Genomic DNA, 20,885 nt, shown 5'->3' with positions numbered 1-20,885 from the left:
TTCTTCTCTCATGAAAAGGAGACATTTTGGTTAACAAAAGGCAGATGCAGAGAGTGGAATCACTGACCATGTAACTAGAATGTTATGGTGTGTAAATAGGCACGAGCCAGCCGATAAAGACAAATCCAACAGCCATATAACACAAAAAATATGTAATATATCTTTATTAACTATCCAAAACGAAAAACATGTATTAAGAAGTGAAATTTCGCCATCTCGGTCATCACCTTATGACATATGTGGAAAAACAAACCTTCTCATTAGATATCAAAATATATTGAAAAATGCATATATCAAAAGTGTAATATAGACAAAAGTCCATAAATAGCATATAAATGAATCTGAAATCACAAATGATTAAATGTTTATGCAAAAGATTTTTTGCACAAAGCAAATAAAGGTTTTAAATTCAAATCAAAAGCAGAAAAGGGGATATATAGATACAATACCATCAAAAAATATCAACAATGAGAATCTTATATGCAGCAGTCAGCCACGAAAACATTCCTTCCAAGGACCATACTAAGGACCACGGGGCACTCATTATGGGGGACGAAAGGCGATAATAGGTAAGGTAGCTAAATAGGAAAGGGTTCTTTACAGTTAGAGCAGTCAGACTGTGAAATGCCCAACCACAAGAGGTAGTAATGGCAGACACTATAACATCTTTAAAAAAGAGCTGGATGATTTCCTCAGTACATAACCTTGTGGGCTATGGTTAATTTAGTGACAAAATGAACAATTGGTGGAGAAAAGTTGAACTTGATGGACCTAGGTCTTTTTTTCAACCTATGTAACTATGGAACATAGCACAGCTGATGAAAGACCCATCATGCTGACTTACTTTTGAAATCGAAAAATGTCCAGAAGTGCCATCAGCTCTGAACAGCAGATGGTTGTAACTAGGCCCCACTGGTTGCTGCCATTTCCAAGAAGTCTTGCAGCCAAAAACCATACAAAATGGAAAATAACCAAGAGACATAACTATGCACAAAAACATAGGAACCAGGGAGCAGAAAAATAGCAGCAGATGCTCTGGACTGACGAGTTAAAATTGTATATTTTGGCTGCAACTGAAGTGTTTGCTGAAGGGCTGAGTGTAATAATAAGCACCTGCAGGAAACATAGATGAATGGTGGACGTTCCAGGCAAGTTTGGTGCTGGTATATAAGCATAGCACATAATGAATGAATAAATAACACCTCTATTGTAAAGCCAAAAACGGGTAGACCAAGTTTCACCGTTAAGAGGTGATGACCACAGCGCATTTCCTCCTCTCCACACAGGACAATGACCTCTGCACAGACTACAGATCAGACGTAGACCTTACCATAGCACCATCTCCAAATGCTGTTATCAGCAGCTCAGCTAACATGGCTGCCTAGTACTGAAATAATATTTTTTTTAAAATTACAATTAGAAAATAAAAACAGAAAAGAAAAAAAAAGTTTCTAGATTATACATTCCATTTACATATCATGAAGGGCCCTGTGCTATGCATCAATGGACTGCAGATACCCGAGGAGCCCACTCTGAAAGATGTGTTTAAAGTGGTGCTTTACAGTCACACTACTATCACCAATATGGCTGCGCAGCTGGGGGTCCTGCAGGCAGACATGTGCAAACTGCAACATTCAATGCATGTGACTAAGAAAAGGATGGGAGAGGCAGAAAAACGCATTAGCAGTGCTGAGGACTATATTGCCAAAGCGGATAAGGCCACAAAACGTATGAGTGCTGCGATTTCTGTCATACAAGCGAAAACTGATTACCTTGAAAATAGGTCTAGGCGCAATAATGTGCGGCTGATTGGGGTGCCTGAAAAGACGGAAGGCACGGCGCCAACAGAGTTCTTTGAGAGATGGCCACTAAACAATATTGGAGCAGACAAGCTGTCCCAGATGTACGCAATTGAAAGAGCACACCGAGTTCCTTACGCACCCCCTCCCCCGTGGGCGTCCTCCTAAACAAGTGCTAGTCAAGGTCCTGCATTACAGGGACACAGACACCATTCTCAGACATGCCAGAGAGAACCCAGATTTAAAGATAAAAGGCTCCAGGATTTCCATATTTCCGGACTTCTCCATAGAGGCGCAGAAGCAGAGAGCCAAATTTGTCCACATCAAGAAGAGGCTGAGGGAGATCGGCGTCACTTACTCGATACTGTACGCGGCCAAACTAAGAGTGGTCGCTGAAGGGAAAGTGCATTTTTTCTCTGAGGATAAAGAGGCACTCTGATAGCTGGACAGCAACGAGCAACATCTGTGTCAAGCGAAACCGAAGGACTCAGCGGGATGATAGAACGGTTCTCCTCTATTCTTGTTACTCTTATTGCCTCTTTTTTGGAGGGATCCATTGGCTCTATTTTACCCTCTGGTTTGTGTGATTTTATGAGTAGGCGATGGGCCCTTGTTGGATCTTGAGTTTTTCTTCTTTGTTTGTGTTGGTTTTTTTTTTTTTTTTTTTTTTTGGGGGGGGGGGGCGGAGATTTGAATTTTTGAAACTTTCAGTAGGCTGCAATCCACAAGTCATGTGAGAGTCCCAATAGTTTGGGACAAGTTGCGGGACCAATGGACGGGGTTAACAGACTGTTCCGGATAAAGTGCGCTCTCCTCTCCATGTTAGGAGGGCATGGAAGCATGGAATAGGTATTTGTTGGGGGTGTTTTCAATTGTTCAGGGGGAGGGGAAATATTTGCATACTGTACATCACCATGGTTACTATGGTTGTGACTTCGGTTGCAACTGGATGAAAGAATGTGGGATAAAATGTTGTGTGATAGGAAAATGTCTGGAAGAATGAGAATTGTGAGTTGGAATGTCAGGGGTTTGGCGTATGGTGTGAAGTGGCAAGCTGTGTTTAAATTTTTGAACGATGCCAAGCCGTCAGTGATCTGTCTGCAGGAGACTCATATGGTAAAGGAGAGAACTCATTTTCTGGCTAAGAGATGGGTTCAGGTGGGGTACCATTCCACATATTCAGCATATTCTAGGAGGGATCAGCATCCTCATCTGTGCCGGGGTACCTTTTGAGTATCACAAAGTGGTTATCAACCAGTCAGGTAGATTCATGTGTTTACTTTGTAAATTGTACGGATGTCTGATGTGGCTGGTTTCAATTTATATTCCACCACCATATTATGGAAAGGTTATCCACAGAGTTCTGGGAATATTGGAGGAGACACCGGGGATACCGTTTTTGATAATAGGGGACTTTAACAATATTCCGGACACACACGGATAGGAGGAGACGAGAGCCGTTGAAACCGAGTGGTAATTGTACATCATTTGGTGCCGTCCTGAGAGACTGCTCTGAATGATTTATGGAGGATTTCTCATCCTGTGGTGTACAAGTATTCATGTTTCTTGTCCTCTTTCGCTTCTTTGTCAAGAATAGATTTGGCTTTGGGCAACACACAGATGTTGGGCCTTGTTGGGGAGGTAACGTATATGGCTAGAACAATATCGGATCATTCTCCTATGACTGTGGTACTTGAGGGAGTGGGATCCTTGCCTGCTGGGGGTGCATGTGGAGGCTGGACCCGTTCTAGCTACACCTTATTGACTTGGATGGACAAATAGTGAGAGGTATTAAGGAGTATTTTAAAATTAATGCTCGGTCGGCTTCTGTATTGATGGTATGAGAGGCTATGAGGGCTTACTTCAGAGGGCTCTGCATTAAAGAGATATCCCAAGTCAAATCAGAAATGGGCAGGCAGGATCACATGTTGATAAGAGAGTTTGAGGAGGCATTAATCAGTGATCAGTCTCCAGAAGCACAGGAAAGGTTGAAAGTAGCGCAGAATAGAGTATGTCAGATGGCAATGAAAAAGGCAGAAAGTAAGAGATTATTTCAAACTGCTAAATATTTTGAGGAGGGGGACAAGGTGGGTCATCTCCTGTCTAGAATAGTGGCGGCAAAGAAAGACTCCACATATATAGTTGCTTTGAAGGGAAAGCATGGGTCGGAGCATACTGGTTGCAGGGCAATTTTGGAGGTGATGACGGAGTATTATTCGGATCTCTATAAATCGCGGGTACAACCAACGATGGAGAAGGTGGATGGTATTTTGGCGGAGGTTCAGCTTCCTAGACTTTCTATGGTTGATCAGGGACTTCTTGAAGAGCTGTTTAATTTGGAGGAGCTTCACGCCGCACTGGCCTCTATGCCTAATGATAAAGCCCCAGGGCTGGATGGTATCCCAGGGAAGGTGTATAAAAATATAAGAGGTATTGCTTCCCGCTTTGTTGGAGGTGTATGCTGCTAGTCTGGTGGAGGGGGAGTTGCCGCGGTCCATGCATGTGTCAATAATTGTAGTGTTGCCAAAACAGGGTAAGGATCCGACTTCTTATCGCCCAATTAACGATAGATATCAAAATCTTGGCCAAAATGTTGGCTAATCGTCTTAACAAGGTGTTAATGACACTTATACACCGGGACCAGTCCGGTTTTATGCCCAATAGTTCTATAGCGTGTAATCTTAGACGATTGTTTCTCAATATGCAGGTAAAGTCAGACAATAAGGGTCAGAGTGTTGTGGTGTCTTTAGACGCTGCTAAGGTGTTTGATAGTGTGGTATGGCGATATTTGTGGGCGGTTATGAAGGCTATGGGTTTTGGCGAGAGATTTATAAGTTGGGTGCAATTGTTATATGCGTCTCCAAGAGCCAGCATACGGGTAAATGGGCTCTTGACGGGGGATTTCCCTTTATATAGAGGAACGCGGCAGGGGTGCCCCTTGTCTTTCTTGTTTGTAATTGCTGTTGAGCCCTTGGCGGCAGCTATATGGAGGAATAGGGACATAAAGGGATTTATTTACGAAAACTATGAAGAAAAGATAGCCCTGTGCGCGGACGACGTGTTACTGTTCTTGGAAGATGAGCAGGTGTCTCTGGGGGCCGTTATGAACAGCATTAAAAAATGTGGGGCTCTTTACGGATTATCTATTAATTGGGGTAAGTCTATGTTGTTGCCCATGGACGTGGCGGCTCCTCTGACACTAGACACTGGGGTTCCCTTAAGGGTGGTATGCGAGTTTAAATATCTGGGCATTGTGGTTTTGGACAAAATAGAGGACTATGTGCGACTCAACCTGACACCTTTGCTTGGAAAGTTCCAGCAGAAGATTGGGGCCTGGAAGAAGCTATTTATGTCGGTTGCAGGAAGAGTACATTTGATCAAAATGATACTTACGCCTCAGCTCCTCTACATATTGCATAATGCTCCAGTGTGGCTGCTTGCTAAGAGTAAATTTTATAGGATCAATACTCTATTTAGGGACTTAATTTAGAAGGGTGGACGGGCGCGCATCAAATTGGAACATCTGCAAAGGGTGAAGGATGAGGGTGGTCTGGCGGTCCCCAATCCATGGATTTACTATATAGCATCTCAATGCCAGCATATGGTAGATTGGGGAGAACAGGAACAGAGCAATTCAGCGGGGATAATCATTGAACATGCGGTAGGGAAAGGCCCATTGTTAGCCAGTGGGAGTCTATACTTCAATACATCCCCTGGGCTTCCTTGAGTGAGGTTAAGAGGGTGTTGCAGTTATACCTAGTGTATAGGGTGTACAGGACCCCGGCATGGATGAGGAAGGCAGGACTGAGAGGTGACTTAAAATGCCCAAGGTGCAGTGAGGAGGATGCAGATTTGATACATATGATGTGGTTGTGTGCTCGCCTCCAACCCTTTTGGGTGAAAGTGCTTAATTTGATTCAAGAGATGACAGGGGTAAATATGGTGCGTAACCCGCTGACTTGCCTTCTGGGTTTTATGGATGATATTGCTATGGATGAATGTGGAAGGTTGATTATTGCAGGATTGTTGTATGCTGCGAGAAAACTTATTACGATGCATTGGTTGGATGAAAAACCTCCAGGGAAAAAGGAATTTATTAATAAAATATATATTATTGTCCTTATGGAAAGGAATATATACATCAAGAGAGGTCAGAATACAAAATTTGAAAATGTGTGGGGCGGATGGATGGATTACCTAGGCGTGGGGTCTGCTGAGTTATTGCAGAGTAGAATGGGGGTCGTTTAGCTGCTTCTGGAGGGACTTTTACATGCATTGTTGTACAATTTTTAAGAGGTGATGTTGTCAGTTGGTTGTACTGGATAATGGGTAGGGGACTGGGGGGAGGGAGGGTTGGTTATGGGGGAAGGGTCCTGTTTTCGTAAAATGAAAATGTATTAATAGGTTTTGTATTACTGGTACCTGTCTGGAAAATGTGTCAGACTGTGTTACTGCGTGTCATAATGCTTTAATAAAAATTATTTGATTTAAAGATAAATATATATATATATATATATACAGTGGGGCAAAAAAGTATTTAGTCAGTCAGCAATAGTGCAAGTTCCACCACTTAAAAAGATGAGAGGCGTCTGTAATTTACATCATAGGTAGACCTCAACTATGGGAGACAAACTGAGAAAAAAAAAATCCAGAAAATCACATTGTCTGTTTTTTTAACATTTTATTTGCATATTATGGTGGAAAATAAGTATTTGGTCAGAAACAAACAATCAAGATTTCTGGCTCTCACAGACCTGTAACTTCTTCTTTAAGAGTCTCCTCTTTCCTCCACTCATTACCTGTAGTAATGGCACCTGTTTAAACTTGTTATCAGTATAAAAAGACACCTGTGCACACCCTCAAACAGTCTGACTCCAAACTCCACTATGGTGAAGACCAAAGAGCTGTCAAAGGACACTAGAAACAAAATTGTAGCCCTGCACCAGGCTGGGAAGACTGAATCTGCAATAGCCAACCAGCTTGGAGTGAAGAAATCAAGAGTGGGATCAATAATTAGAAAATGGAAGACATACAAGACCACTGATAATCTCCCTCGATCTGGGGTTCCACGCAAAATCCCACCCTGTGGGGTCAGAATGATCACAAGAACGGTGAGCAAAAATCCCAGAACCACGCGGGGGGACCTAGTGAATGAACTGCAGAGAGCTGGGACCAATGTAACAAGGCTTACCATAAGTAACACACTACGCCACCATGGACTCAGATCCTGCAGTGCCAGACGTGTCCCACTGCTTAAGCCAGTACATGTCCGGGCCCGTCTGAAGTTTGCTAGAGAGCATTTGGATGATCCAGAGGAGTTTTGGGAGAATGTCCTATGGTCTGATGAAACCAAACTAGAACTGTTTGGTAGAAACACAACTTGTCGTGTTTGGAGGAAAAAGAATACTGAGTTGCATCCATCAAACACCATACCTACTGTAAAGCATGGTGGTGGAAACATCATGCTTTGGGGCTGTTTCTCTGCAAAGGGGCCAGGACGACTGATCCGGGTACATGAAAGAATGAATGGGGCCATGTATCGTGAGATTTTGAGTGCAAACATCCTTCCATCAGCAAGGGCATTGAAGATGAAACGTGGCTGGGTCTTTCAACATGACAATGATCCAAAGTACACCGCCAGGGCAACGAAGGAGTAGCTTCGTAAGAAGCATTTCAAGGTTCTGGAGTGGCCTAGCCAGTCTCCAGATCTCAACCCTATAGAAAACCTTTGGAGGGAGTTGAAAGTCCGTGTTGCCAAGCGAAAAGCCAAAAACATCACTGCTCTAGAGGAGATCCGCATGGAGGAATGGGCCAACATACCAACAACAGTGTGTGGCAACCTTGTGAAGTCTTACAGAAAACGTTTGACCTCTGTCATTGCCAACAGAGGATATATTACAAAGTATTGAGATGAAATTTTGTTTCTGACCAAATACTTATTTTCCACCATAATATGCAAATAAAATGTTAAAAAAACAGACTGTGATTTTCTGGATTTTTTTTTCTCAGTTTGTCTCCCATAGTTGAGGTCTACCTATGATGTAAATTACAGACGCCTCTCATCTGTTTAAGTGGTGGAACTTGCACTATTGCTGACTGACTAAATACTTTTTTGCCCCACTGTATATTGCTCTGACCCGTTGATTATGGCCCCATAGATGCTCCTTATAAAGCTGTGCCCCATATATATATATATATACTCTGCACCGTTGATTATGGCCCCATAGATTCTCCTTATAAAGCTGTGCACCATATACAATCCTCTGCACCGTTGATTATGGCCCCATAGATGCTCCTTATAAAGCTGTGCCCCATATATATATATATATGCTCTGCACCGTTGATTATGGCCCCATAGATTCTCCTTATAAATCTGTGCCATATATATTGCTCTGACCCGTTGATTATGGCCCCATAGATTCTCCTTATAAATCTGTGCCATATATATTGCTCTGACCCGTTGATTATGGCCCCATAGATGCTCCTTATAAAGCTGTGCCCCATATATATATATATGCTCTGCACCTTTGATTATGGCCCCATAGATGCTCCTTATAAAGCTGTGCCCCATATATATATATGCTCTGCACCTTTGATTATGGCCCCATAGATTCTCCTTATAAATCTGTGCCATATATATTGCTCTGACCCGTTGATTATGGCCCCATAGATGCTCCTTATAAAGCTGTGCCCCATATATATATATGCTCTGCACCTTTGATTATGGCCCCATAGATTCTCCTTATAAATCTGTGCCATATAGATTGCTCTGACCCATTGATTATGGCCCCATAGATGCTCCACATAAAGCTGTGCCCCATGTATTTATTGCTCTGCACCTTTGATTATGGCCCCATAGATGCTCCTTATCAAGCTGTGCCATATAGATTGCTCTGCACCGTTGATTATGGCCCCATAGATGCTCCATATATAATGCTGCTGGTGCTGCAATAAAAAAAAAAAAAATCACATACTCACCTGTCTTTGCTCAGGACCCCAGGCGCCTTCAATATTTACCTGCTCCTCGTGCAGCTCCGTCTCCAGCACTGACGCTCAGCAGAGGGCGCGCACTCACTACGTCACCGCGCCCTCTAACCTGAGCGTCACTGCTAAAGGACGCTGCAGACGGAGCCGCACCAGAGCGAGGAGCAGATAAATACAGCGCAGCGCTCCCCTCCCCGTATACTTACCTGCTCCTGGCACGGTCCCTGCAGTCCCTGGCTTCCCCGGCGCTGCAGCTTCTTCCTGTAATTGAGCGGTCACAGTTACCGATCATTTAGAGCAATGAATATGTGGCTCCTCCTCTATGGGAGGTGGAGCCGCCTATTCATTTCTGTAATGAGCGGTGCCATGTGACCACTCAGTACAGGAAGAATCTGCAGCGCCGGGGAAGACAGGGACTGCAGGGACCACGCCGCAGCAGGTAAGTATAACTACACAGCCCCCGCTCCCCCTCACCTGCCGACCTCCGGGTATATGACTCGAGTATAAGCCGAGAGGGGGACTTTCAGCCCCAAAAAATGGGCTGAAAATATCGGCTTATACTCGAGTGTATATATATATATATATATATATATATATATATATATATATATATATATATATATATATATATATATATATATATATATATATATATATATATATACAGTGGGGCAAAAAAGTATTTAGTCAGTCAGCAATAGTGCAAGTTCCACCACTTAAAAAGATGAGAGGCGTCTGTAATTAACATCATAGGTAGACCTCAACTATGGGAGACAAACTGAGAAAAAAAAAAATCCAGAAAATCACATTGTCTGTTTTTTTAACATTTTATTTGCATATTATGGTGGAAAATAAGTATTTGGTCAGAAACAAAATTTCATCTCAATACTTTGTAATATATCCTTTGTTGGCAATGACAGAGGTCAAACGTTTTCTGTAAGTCTTCACAAGGTTGCTACACACTGTTATTGGTATGTTGGCCCATTCCTCCATGCAAATCTCCTCTAGAGCAGTGATGTTTTTGGCTTTTCGCTTGGCAACACAGACTTTCAACTCCCTCCAAAGGTTTTCTATAGGGTTGAGATCTGGAGACTGGCTAGGCCACTCCAGGACCTTGAAATGCTTCTTACGAAGCCACTCCTTCGTTGCCCTGGCGGTGTGCTTTGGATCATTGTCATGTTGAAAGACCCAGCCACGTTTCATCTTCAATGCCCTTGCTGATGGAAGGAGGTTTGCACTCAAAATCTCACGATACATGGCCCCATTCATTCTTTCATGTACCCGGATCAGTCGTCCTGGCCCCTTTGCAGAGAAACAGCCCCAAAGCATGATGTTTCCACCACCATGCTTTACAGTAGGTATGGTGTTTGATGGATGCAACTCAGTATTCTTTTTCCTCCAAACACGACAAGTTGTGTTTCTACCAAACAGTTCCAGTTTGGTTTCATCAGACCATAGGACATTCTCCCAAAACTCCTCTGTATCATCCAAATGCTCTCTAGCAAACTTCAGAAGGGCCCGGACATGTACTGGCTTAAGCAGTGGGACACGTCTGGCACTGCAGGATCTGAGTCCATGGTGGCGTAGTGTGTTACTTATGGTAGGCCTTGTTACATTGGTCCCAGCTCTCTGCAGTTCATTCACTAGGTCCCCCCGCGTGGTTCTGTGATTTTTGCTCACCGTTCTTGTGATCATTCTGACCCCACGGGGTGGGATTTTGCGTGGAGCCCCAGATCGAGGGAGATTATCAGTGGTCTTGTATGTCTTCCATTTTCTAATTATTGCTCCCACTGTTGATTTCTTCACTCCAAGCTGGTTGGCTATTGCAGATTCAGTCTTCTCAGCCTGGTGCAGGGCTACAATTTTGTTTCTGGTGTCCTTTGACAGCTCTTTGGTCTTCACCATAGTGGAGTTTGGAGTCAGACTGTTTGAGGGTGTGCACAGGTGTCTTTTTATACTGATAACAAGTTTAAACAGGTGCCATTACTACAGGTAATGAGTGAAGGAAAGAGGAGACTCTTAAAGAAGAAGTTACAGGTCTGTGAGAGCCAGAAATCTTGATTGTTTGTTTCTGACCAAATACTTATTTTCCACCATAATATGCAAATAAAATGTTAAAAAAACAGACAATGTGATTTTCTGGATTTTTTTTTCTCAGTTTGTCTCCCATAGTTGAGGTCTACCTATGATGTAAATTACAGACGCCTCTCATCTTTTTAAGTGGTGGAACTTGCACTATTGCTGACTGACTAAATACTTTTTTGCCCCACTGTATATATATATACTAGCTGAAGAGCCCAGCGTTGCCTGGGCATAGTAAATATCTGTGGTTAGTTATAGCACCTCACTTGTCTCATTTTCCCAATCACATCTTTCATTTTCCCCCTCCCACCTCTCATTTTCTCCCTCACTCCTCTCATTCCCCCCTAACACTTGTCATTTCAACCTGACATCTGTCATTTTCTGATCACTCCACTATTTTTCCTCACTCCTCTCATTTTGCACTCACACCTTTTCATTTTCACCTCACACCTCTCATTTTCACCTCAGTATATACATGTCTGTCATCTCCCTTATATATAGTATACATCTGTATGTCATCTCCTGTATATAGTATATACCTGTATGTCATCTCCCCTGTATATAGTATATACCTGTATGTCATCTCCTCCTGTATATAGTATATACCTGTGTGTCATCTCCCCTGTATATAGTATATACCTGTGTGTCATCTCCTCCTGTATATAGTATATACCTGTATGTCATCTCATCCTGTATATAGTATGTACCTGTATGTCATCTCCTCCTCTATATAGTATATACTTGTGTGTCATCTCTCCTGTATATAGTATATACCTGTGTGTCATCTCCTCCTGTATTGGACCTCGTTCACACGTTATTTGCTCAGTATTTTTACCTCAGTATTTGTAAGCTAATTTGGCAGCCTGATAAATCCCCAGCCAACAGGAAGCCCTCCCCCTGGCAGTATATATTAGCTCAAACATACACATAATAGACAGGTCATGTGACTGACAGCTGCCGTATTTCCTATATGGTACATTTGTTGCTCTTGTAGTTTGTCTGCTTATTAATCAGATTTTTATTTTTGAAGGATAATACCAGACTTGTGTGTTTTAGGGCGAGTTTCGTTTGTCAAGTTGTGTGTGTTGAGTTGCGTGTGGCGACATGCATGTAGCGAATTTTGTGAGATGAGTTTTGTGTGGCAACATGCGTGTAGCAACTTTTTGTGTGTCGAGTTGCATGTGACAGGTTAGTGTAGCAAGTTGTGTGCAGCAAGTTTTGTGCAGGGCGAGTTTTGCGCGTGGCGAGTTTTATGTGTGGTGCCTTTTGAGTATGTGCAAGTTTTGTGTGAGGCAACTTTTGCATGTGTTGCAACTTTTGTACATGTGGCAATTTTTCCGTGTGTGCAAGTATTGCGTGTGGCGAGTTTTCCATGAGGTGAGTTTTGCACTTGTGGCGAGTTTTGCAAGAGCCTAGTTTTTGCATGTGGCGAGTTCTGCGCGTGGCGAGTTTTGAGCGGCGACTTTTGTGTTTCGACTTTTATGTGGCAAGGTTGGTGTATTTGTGGTGAAATGTGTGCTGAGGGTAATATGTGTTCAAGCACGTGGTAGTGTGTGGCGCATTTTGTGTGTGTTCATATCCCCGTGTGTGGTGAGTATCCCATGTCGGGGCCCCACCTTAGCAACTGTGCGGTATATACTTTGGCGCCATCGCTCTCATTCTTTAAGTCCCCCTTGTTCACATCTGGCAGCTGTCAATTTGCCTCCTACACTTTTCCTTTCATTTTTTCCCATTATGTAGATAGGGGCAAAATTGTTTGGTGAATTGGAAAGCGCGGGGTTAAAATTTCACCTCACAACATAGCCTATGACGCTCTCGGGGTCCAGACGTGTGACTGTGCAAAATTTTGTGGCTGTAGCTGCGACGGTGCAGATGCCAATCCCGGACATACATACATACATACATACATACACACACACACACACACACACACACACACACACACACACACATTCAGCTTTATATAGTAGATAGATATATATATATTCCCTTTACACATTTGCTATGCTATACTTTATAATGAAAAAAAAAATCTCAACCATAGTGCTGCATAAAAGTGAAGAACCACTTCCTAAATAACAGGATATTTAGTATTTTGAGAAGTGCCCGAAAAACACTTCCTTACATCAACTTGTCATTCAAAGTGAATATTCACAATCTGTCTCCACATATCTGTAACCTATCCCGATACATGAAGTGCAGTTCTCTATGGCTTTCTGCTGAAATGTTCTAACTTCAGATAAATAAAACTATTTGTTCTGTGACATTTTACAGTCCTAGGTATGACGCTCCGTAGAATATACTGGCTGAAGCGAGAGGTGTCTGAACATTTTCCCTTCCAACACATATTTTGCTTTAAAACAAACAAAAAAAAAAACCTACTTGCATTGCCATCCGGTTGCCATTTCTTGCATAGACCATAAAAGTCAATCATTCTGAATGAAAGCAACAGCATGTATTTAATAAGTGTAATTTCCCACCAGAAATAGAAGTTTTCTTGTCGAGACCATATTGTAGGTATGTAGACAGCTTCCTGACCTTTCTTCCCGCACATGCCTTCAAGTGAATTTTTTATTTGATTTCACGTTTTTTCCTTTGGCGAGTGCATTAGATCAATACAATTTATGCTTTTTTTCCTGCATCCCTCACAGCACTAACTGGATTTAAAAGGAACAGTTTCTTCCAAATGCAAGGTGTTTTTAGAGGTTTGTCTTGTGCTGGGGTCATGCTTCCAGACAGCGGGGTCATCATTTTACAAATCTAATTTATGAAATTACAGTTACAATTAATTCATTTCATATGGCGGAATGTGAGAGAATCAAACACGCACTAGTTAGTATCTACTTTGTAGCTTCAATATAAAAAATGAAGTCCCTTTTTTTTTCTAGTTGCTGATGATTTTACTACACCTTACATGCATGTCTAGCAACCAAGTTCTCTGGAACCCTGAGGTTCCTCAAAACATGGCAGGGTGTTGGGGGGTCTTCAGAACACAGCTTTAAGGCAACTTAAAGATACTTGGAAGATGGCTCAAATGAGCATGCATGTATTTTCAAAATGCCAAGTGAGATAAGCCGATGGCAGAGCCCTCTAGCAGCTGCTTATCGCTCTTGGGAACAAAGCAATGGTCATGTTGAAATCCAACATTCCTAGCCACACCTGTGGTCAGGGAGGACTCAGGTCATTCCCATATAAATCAGATAGTCGGAAGATCCCAGAAATTAGTAAGTTCAATGGACTTTCCATAAATATGTATCGCAACATAAGGCCGGTCTCACATGTCTGACATTCATAGTCTAAGTATCAACCACAGGTCTCCTGACCTGAACTCTACAGCCTCATACATGCCTAAGAGGCTGTTCCATTGAGGTCAGGAGACTCGCAGCTGATCAGGACATTATAGCCCGCACTTGGGCCATGGACAGACATGTGCAACTGTCTAAGGCCACATTCATCAGTTCAGTATTTGATCAGTATTTTACAACAGTAAGCCAAAATGCAGAAGTGGTAACGAGTTTCTATTATGCTTTTCCTCTGATTGTTCCTCTCCTGATTTTGAGATACTGAGGTAAAATACTGACTAAATACTGAACGCATGCACTTACAAACCAGTGCAAGTACCATTACAATGGATGTGCTTTAAAGGGAGTCGGGCTGACCAAACTTGCCTCATTTAGTAAGCATATAAGCTTTGTAGGTGACACAGCACTTATTTAAAATGCTATTTTAGTTTTCTCACAACTGTCTCTACTTTGCACAGACTGAAGTTTAGGTTAAGGTTCTCGTTGCACCCTTTGTGTACCCAGAGCACTGTTGCTTGAGCTGGATTTGAGTACCTTGTCTCCCTCACTGGTGATTGAAAGCGTTAGTTTGCCTGAGCTTTTTTTGTAGACAATGCTCAGTATAGACCAATCATTGCTGTCAGTCATCAGTTAGGAAGGCGCACGCAAGTAAAATTAGTGGGCAGAATGGTGTACTGAGCCTCTTGGTCATGCTCAGGGTGTAGCAACCACCCTGATTAACGTATTTGATTAAACCACAGTTTCTGCAGCATAGAGGCTTCAAGTAAAGCACGAAAGGTGCAATTTTTTAAAGAGACACTAAATCCCCTATAAGGTTATAGGTTTACATTATGCTGTCAGTTTGGACTGATAGACTCCTTTTAACCCCTCTGCGCAAATGAGCGTAACTGTATATCCATGTTAAGGGTGACCACTTGTGTATGGAGCCAAGAAGCGGAGATCCCTCCACATGTAGCCGACACTGGCTGTAATAAATAGCTAGCATCTGTCTCTAACAGCCGCGACCAGAGTTTAGTTCTATTTAAATGACGTCACTGCGGGTGCAAGTACGTGTAGGCTTCCATTAGTGCCCCCTTTCGTGATTGTGAGGCGCTGATGGGTCACTTCAGAATCCAGTGGCCTGCTGAAGAATCCCAACGCTGCCATCTTGGTACTCTTCTGAAGCTCAGATATATGCTGAGCTTCAAAGGAGATCGAAATTTAAAACCATACACTGTAATGCTGCGCTATTACAGTATGTACTATAAGTGATTGGACTATTGCAGGTTCAAGTCCTCTAAAAGGACTAGCAAATTGAAATAAAAAAAAAATATTAAAAATAAAAAATCTATCTGCTATCTTCATGTTTAAAAAAAAGTCTTCTCAAAATATTATTATTATTATTATTTTTACAGCACAATTGATTCTATGGTGCTGTATATGAGAAGGGGGTTACATAAAAAAATACAAATATAAAATTACATTGAACAAACCAACAATTACAGACTGCTACACAAAAAAAAAAAAAAAAGATGGTCCTGCCCCTGTGGGCTTACAGTCTACCTATTCAAATATTAATATAATTAACCTGATCAGTAAACACAGTAAGGCTTGGTTCATATTGCGTTAATGTGACCGCGCTAACGGACAGCGTTGCACGGTGAAATTAACGCCGTGCAACGCGTCCGTTAGCGCGCCCATTAACAGCAATGGGGACGCGCATCACTAGCGCGTGCCATTTTCGGCACGCGCTGGCGATGTGCCGGTGTTTTGTGGCGCGCCGCGGACGCTGCTTGCAGCGTCCGCGGCGTGCCCGAGGTCCGTTCCCCGCTCTCGCAGATCGGAGATCTGCGAGAGCGGGGACGTTTAACGCGACCCCATAAAACAACATTGCGTCAGCGCAATCTGCTAGCGCTAGGCGCTAAACGGATTGCACTAACGCAATATGAACCTAGCCTAACAAAAAATAAAAAAAATTAAACATCACCATACCTTCATTAAAAAAAAAATACAATTCAAAAGTTATCAAAATGTTGTATGTGCCCCAAAATGGTATTAATGAAGACTTCACACCTTAAAAAAGAAGCTATAGCTATTTAGACTGAAAAATATAAAAAAAAAAATATGGAATTTTTAAAGAAGAGAAGGTAAAAACTAAAGCACACAGATGAAAAATGACATTAGTCCTTCAGGAACGGTCAATTTTTAAGTAAATATAATGTTTCCAATGTGAGAATTGCCTAAAATATATCGCACATTTCTGGCAAAATATGTATCAGGAAGGGCTAGGGAAATATATTAGTTCTGATTTTTTTCAACAGTGAAAAATTACCTTGGGGTTTGAAAAGAGAAAGCCAGTGTCTCCGTGACGCATTATTGCAGCATTGCCTGGTATATCCCTCGCCAGCACGGGGACTTCCAAGTCCATAGCCTGTGAAGCCAGAAGAATACAAGAATTAGGGAACGTAGAGTATACATTGTATTGCTCGTGCTTGCTTATAATACAGGAAGACTTAATGCCAAATAATTGCACAGGAAAAAAATTAGGTTATACACATACTGTACATAGATGGTTGACCTGGACCTGAAGACCTCAGGAGTAAATCGTGTACATTTAAGGGACAGAGACTACAGCAGACCATAAACATACAGTATATGATGCTTTCGGGACATTTTCATTACTTATCGGTGAAATCCATCATGACCTACAATTTACGCAAAAAAGCATGAACTACAAAGTAGTAATAATATCTGTCCATACCTTGATGTGAGTGCAAACTGAAGATAAAAAGTGGTTACCTCAAGTATGGCTGCTGACATCCCCTCAGACAATGAGCTGTTCACCACGGCAAAGCTTCTCTTTATCAGAGCTTGTAAGTCTGCCTGTGGGATTTCTTCAATGAGGTAAACTCCATCAATACTGTGAACGTTAATATTACAATGTATTATCCACGTATTCTACAACCCCGTACACGTATTTGTGCACCTGACACTATAGAATGGTTCTGTCAGTAGCAGACTTATTACTACTGTGTAAGTATTTCAATAAAATGAGGAATTGATGGAACCTGGTCAGTTTTTTGTGCTTATCCGCCACTACTAGGTTGCCCTTTAGAATTTTAGATTTCAAAAGATGTCCTTATGTGTAAGAGGCTCAGTATTTTAAAGAACAAAAAATAAAAATCAATGCATGTATCATATGGAAATCAATATACAAGAGTCAAGGGGGTGAGTTAAAGTATTGTAGTGGCCATGTCCTATACTCACCCAGTTTGGCTAAAATGTGACTGACCATCTCTGGTCACCTGGAAGTGCTAAAAATGGTTACCATGAGCAAACAGTGTGATGACATCGCATTTAATCTGAATTATTATTTCAGTAGGCCCGGGGACATGAGCTAGAGTTCACGTGAGAATGACTGTGACCCTTAAGGTACCGTTACACTCAGCAACTTTACAACGAGAACGACAACGATCCGTGATGTTGCAGCGTCCTGGATAGCGATCTCGTTGTGTTTGACACACAGCAGCGATCTGGATCCCGCCGTGTCATCGCAGGTTGGAGCTAGAAGTCCAGAACTTTATTTGGTCATCAGGTCGGCGTGTATCGTCATGTTTGACAGCAAAAGCAATGATGCCAGCAATGTTTTACATGGAGCTAACAACCAGCGAGAACGATAAGTGAGTTGCCGTTACGTCACTGGATCGCTCCTGCATCGTTCTGGAGTTACTGTGTTTGACGTCTCTACAGCGACCTAAACAGCGACTATCAGCGATCGGCTCGTTGTCTATATCGCTGCAGCGTCGCTGAGTGTGACGGTACCATTATTGTCATGGAATTAATGTTCAATAGCTGCCATTTGTTGACTGGCTGCTGATTAGCTATTGTATCTGTACTTGTATTGCAGTCCGAGTATTGTTCTACTATCTTTGGAAAACAAAGGCACAATGTTTGAATGTTTGTTAATATGTTGAACCATTGGTGCTTTGCAATATGAAGGACAATCTATGCATGTTGTTTGAACACTCCAACAGTGAGGGATGGCCTCCTTTCACCTTCCCTCAAACCTGTGGTGGAATGCCTAAATGAAAAGTTGTGACCTATAAAAAAGGAGGATCTGCCTGTGTTCAGAGAGACTACACAACAATAGCCATGGCATCATGGCTCCAACTGAAGAAATACAGAGCTGCTTCTTTGACCATCACTGAACCCTCGAAGACATTTAGAGAATCCAGGGTGGGACAATCAAGTCACCTGGCCTCATATCAATGGACTGTCAGCTTCCTTGCCGTTACCTCCTCAGTGTGGGGCCCGCCAAAAGAGGGGAGCCACTGTTGGGTGTACTCGGCCCTTGAAACAACTCTAATCCTGGTGAGTCAGCAGAAAAGTGAGACTCTGTATTTTGCACCATCTTGGGTATTTGAGGTGACTGTTCTATATGCTATTGTGTGTTGGTGGTTCATTAAATTATTGCCACACTGTTTTACCCTCACCTTGTGTTGTCTGAGTAGTGTTCTGCCCACAAGGAGAGAGCAAGCATTCAGTGGTATGAGCCCTGATCCATGCAGTCTTTCTAAAGACAGCCAGGCAGGCGGATGAGAGAACCCACTAACCCAGTAGCTCTACACTTAGCACAAAGCCACTTATTTTACCAGTTCTGAGGGGTTGCCCTGATCTTAACCTATTAGTTAAGGTGACAGCTCCTAGCCAATGGTCCAGGCTTGCAGGAATGGTCAGGTAGCCAGTTCAGAAACAGTAGGACAGTAAAAGTACAAAATTGGAAGGAAAAATAATGGTCAAGAAATGGGCTGTGGTCAGACAAGAGGAATATAAGAAGCAAAGCAGGAGCAGATAGCTTAGGGATTGGACAAGAAAATATATAACTTTGAACTGGTAGTTGGAATCAGAGGTTTTGGTACTTAAATAGAAGACTGCCCTGCTCACAAAGAGCCAGGAATTAACCACATAGCGCCCTAATTGAACAGTACTAAAAGTCCAAGGAATTACACAGGAAAGACCTGTTGCTGCCCTGCACAACAAAGATGTGATTCTGCCCAAAGTGGAAACAGAGGGGATAGGTAGTGGCCTGCATGTTACAGTAGTTTGATGGGGACAGGATAAGTCATCTGCAGCCTGGCCAAAATCTTGCCACAATCTGGCAACTTCTGGTGCATTCAGTGTATATGTAAGAAAACCTATATGTAGCTATGGTAGAGCACTGCGAATTCTGTGATGGAGAAGTGAAACGGCTAAAATAAGAAAGACGCCAGGCATGGGACGAAGTAAGCCAATTGTCATAAGAGAATTTTTGGAAAAAAAGTAGGAGAAAGAATAAAGATTTTCCAATGACCTTTCTTCTGAAACGAAATAGAAGAGGTAAACCCATGGATTGTGACAACATTAATGACTGGGTCAAGTAGACCCAACCTTGACGTGTATGCAACAATATTAGAAGAAAATGGCATATGTATAGGATTACAGAAGAACTGGGTATGATGTGTCTTGTCTTTAGAAATGCCAGGTAAGTAGGACTGGACAGGTTTAGGGCATGGCCACCATTACTCTTATGCCCACTAGCTCCACCTCTGACTCCTGCAAAATAATTTACATTAAACAACTAATTATCCAGGAAAAGAAAAACTGTAAAGAAAAAACATGTCATCATTAATAGCAATTGAAGGCATACATAAATCTAGTAGTATTAGTATAGCAGCATGTCAGCATGGCTGTATCAGGTGGTAGGGGATGATAATGCTGTTCTTAAAGATCTAGCCCTCCCACTAAGAGCCACAAAACCAACCTATGAACATTTCAGAAACATTTTCTCAGTTTACCTGGAAGGTTTCATTATGGATTACTTCTTTGGGAAAAAAAGGCTTATATCAATTTCTTTATGTTTTTTTGTTCATTTTCTGCATTTTACAGAATGCTTTTAAACTGAATTGTGTCACCTACTTTTACATTTTCGGAAAACTAAAAAGCTATCATGAAACCTAAATAGTGGCAGTTTAACGTAAAAAAAAAAAAAAAAAAAAAAAAACCTACTGCTTCACGTTCCAAATACTAAATATCAGGCTTTATTACATTCACCATATGAGTCATCTTAGCTACTTTTGAAAAATATACTGAAAATAGTTAAAGAGTAGAAAACCATACAAAGTATGGTATTTATAAGAAAATTAAAATAATTACAGTACTGTAGTGGCCAATAAGGGAAATTGAGACATCTCCATTAAAATACTTACTTCTGAAGCTTGGCTTTGACCTCATTTGTAAATAAAGGGTCTACCTGTAAGGAAAAATATAAAAAAAATGCTAGGGCAAAATAGAAATATAAAAAAATATATAATGCCTGCAAAATATAAATACCGTACTTATGTGCTCCATTCACATGCATAGGATAGTCACTGACGTTTCTGCTGCAATCTCTTACATCCCCAAGATGAGTAGGATCACACAGATAACAGTTTTTAAGGTAGATTTTTTTTGCATTCTAAGCTGCATAGTTACAGTTGTGCTCAAAAGTTTACATACCCCGGCAGAATTTTTGCTTTCTTGTCCTTTTTTTAGAGAATATGAATGATAACACCAAAACTTTTTCTCCACTCGCTTTTAGTAGTTGGGTGAAGCCATTTATTGTCAAACTACTATGTTTTCTCTTTTTAAATCATAATAACAACACAAAACATTCAAATGACCCTGATCAGAAGTTCACATACCCTGGTGATTTTGGCCTGAT

The 20,885-nt window shown here is 41.8% G+C and overlaps 1 protein-coding gene across 4 annotated transcripts in view; it reads right to left on the bottom strand.

Moving 5' to 3' along the window:
• GLT1D1 (glycosyltransferase 1 domain containing 1) overlaps positions 1-20,885 on the bottom strand; it is a 189,024-nt gene that overhangs the window by 48,524 nt on the left and 119,615 nt on the right. For all 4 annotated transcript variants that reach the window (XM_069756042.1, XM_069756043.1, XM_069756044.1 and 1 more), the window contains 3 exons: positions 20,392-20,435; positions 16,946-17,066; positions 16,479-16,577 (listed from right to left, as the gene is read on the bottom strand). In XM_069756042.1, coding sequence (XP_069612143.1) covers positions 16,479-16,577; positions 16,946-17,066; positions 20,392-20,435 — 264 coding nt within the window. The remainder of the gene's footprint in view (positions 1-16,478; positions 16,578-16,945; positions 17,067-20,391; positions 20,436-20,885) is intronic.

The sequence above is a fragment of the Ranitomeya imitator genome, chromosome 1 (assembly GCF_032444005.1).
Source record: "Ranitomeya imitator isolate aRanImi1 chromosome 1, aRanImi1.pri, whole genome shotgun sequence".
NCBI classification, from domain to species: domain Eukaryota; kingdom Metazoa; phylum Chordata; class Amphibia; order Anura; family Dendrobatidae; genus Ranitomeya; species Ranitomeya imitator.
Note: the sequence above shows the minus strand (reverse complement) of the source record. Positions and strands in the feature narration are given on the sequence as shown.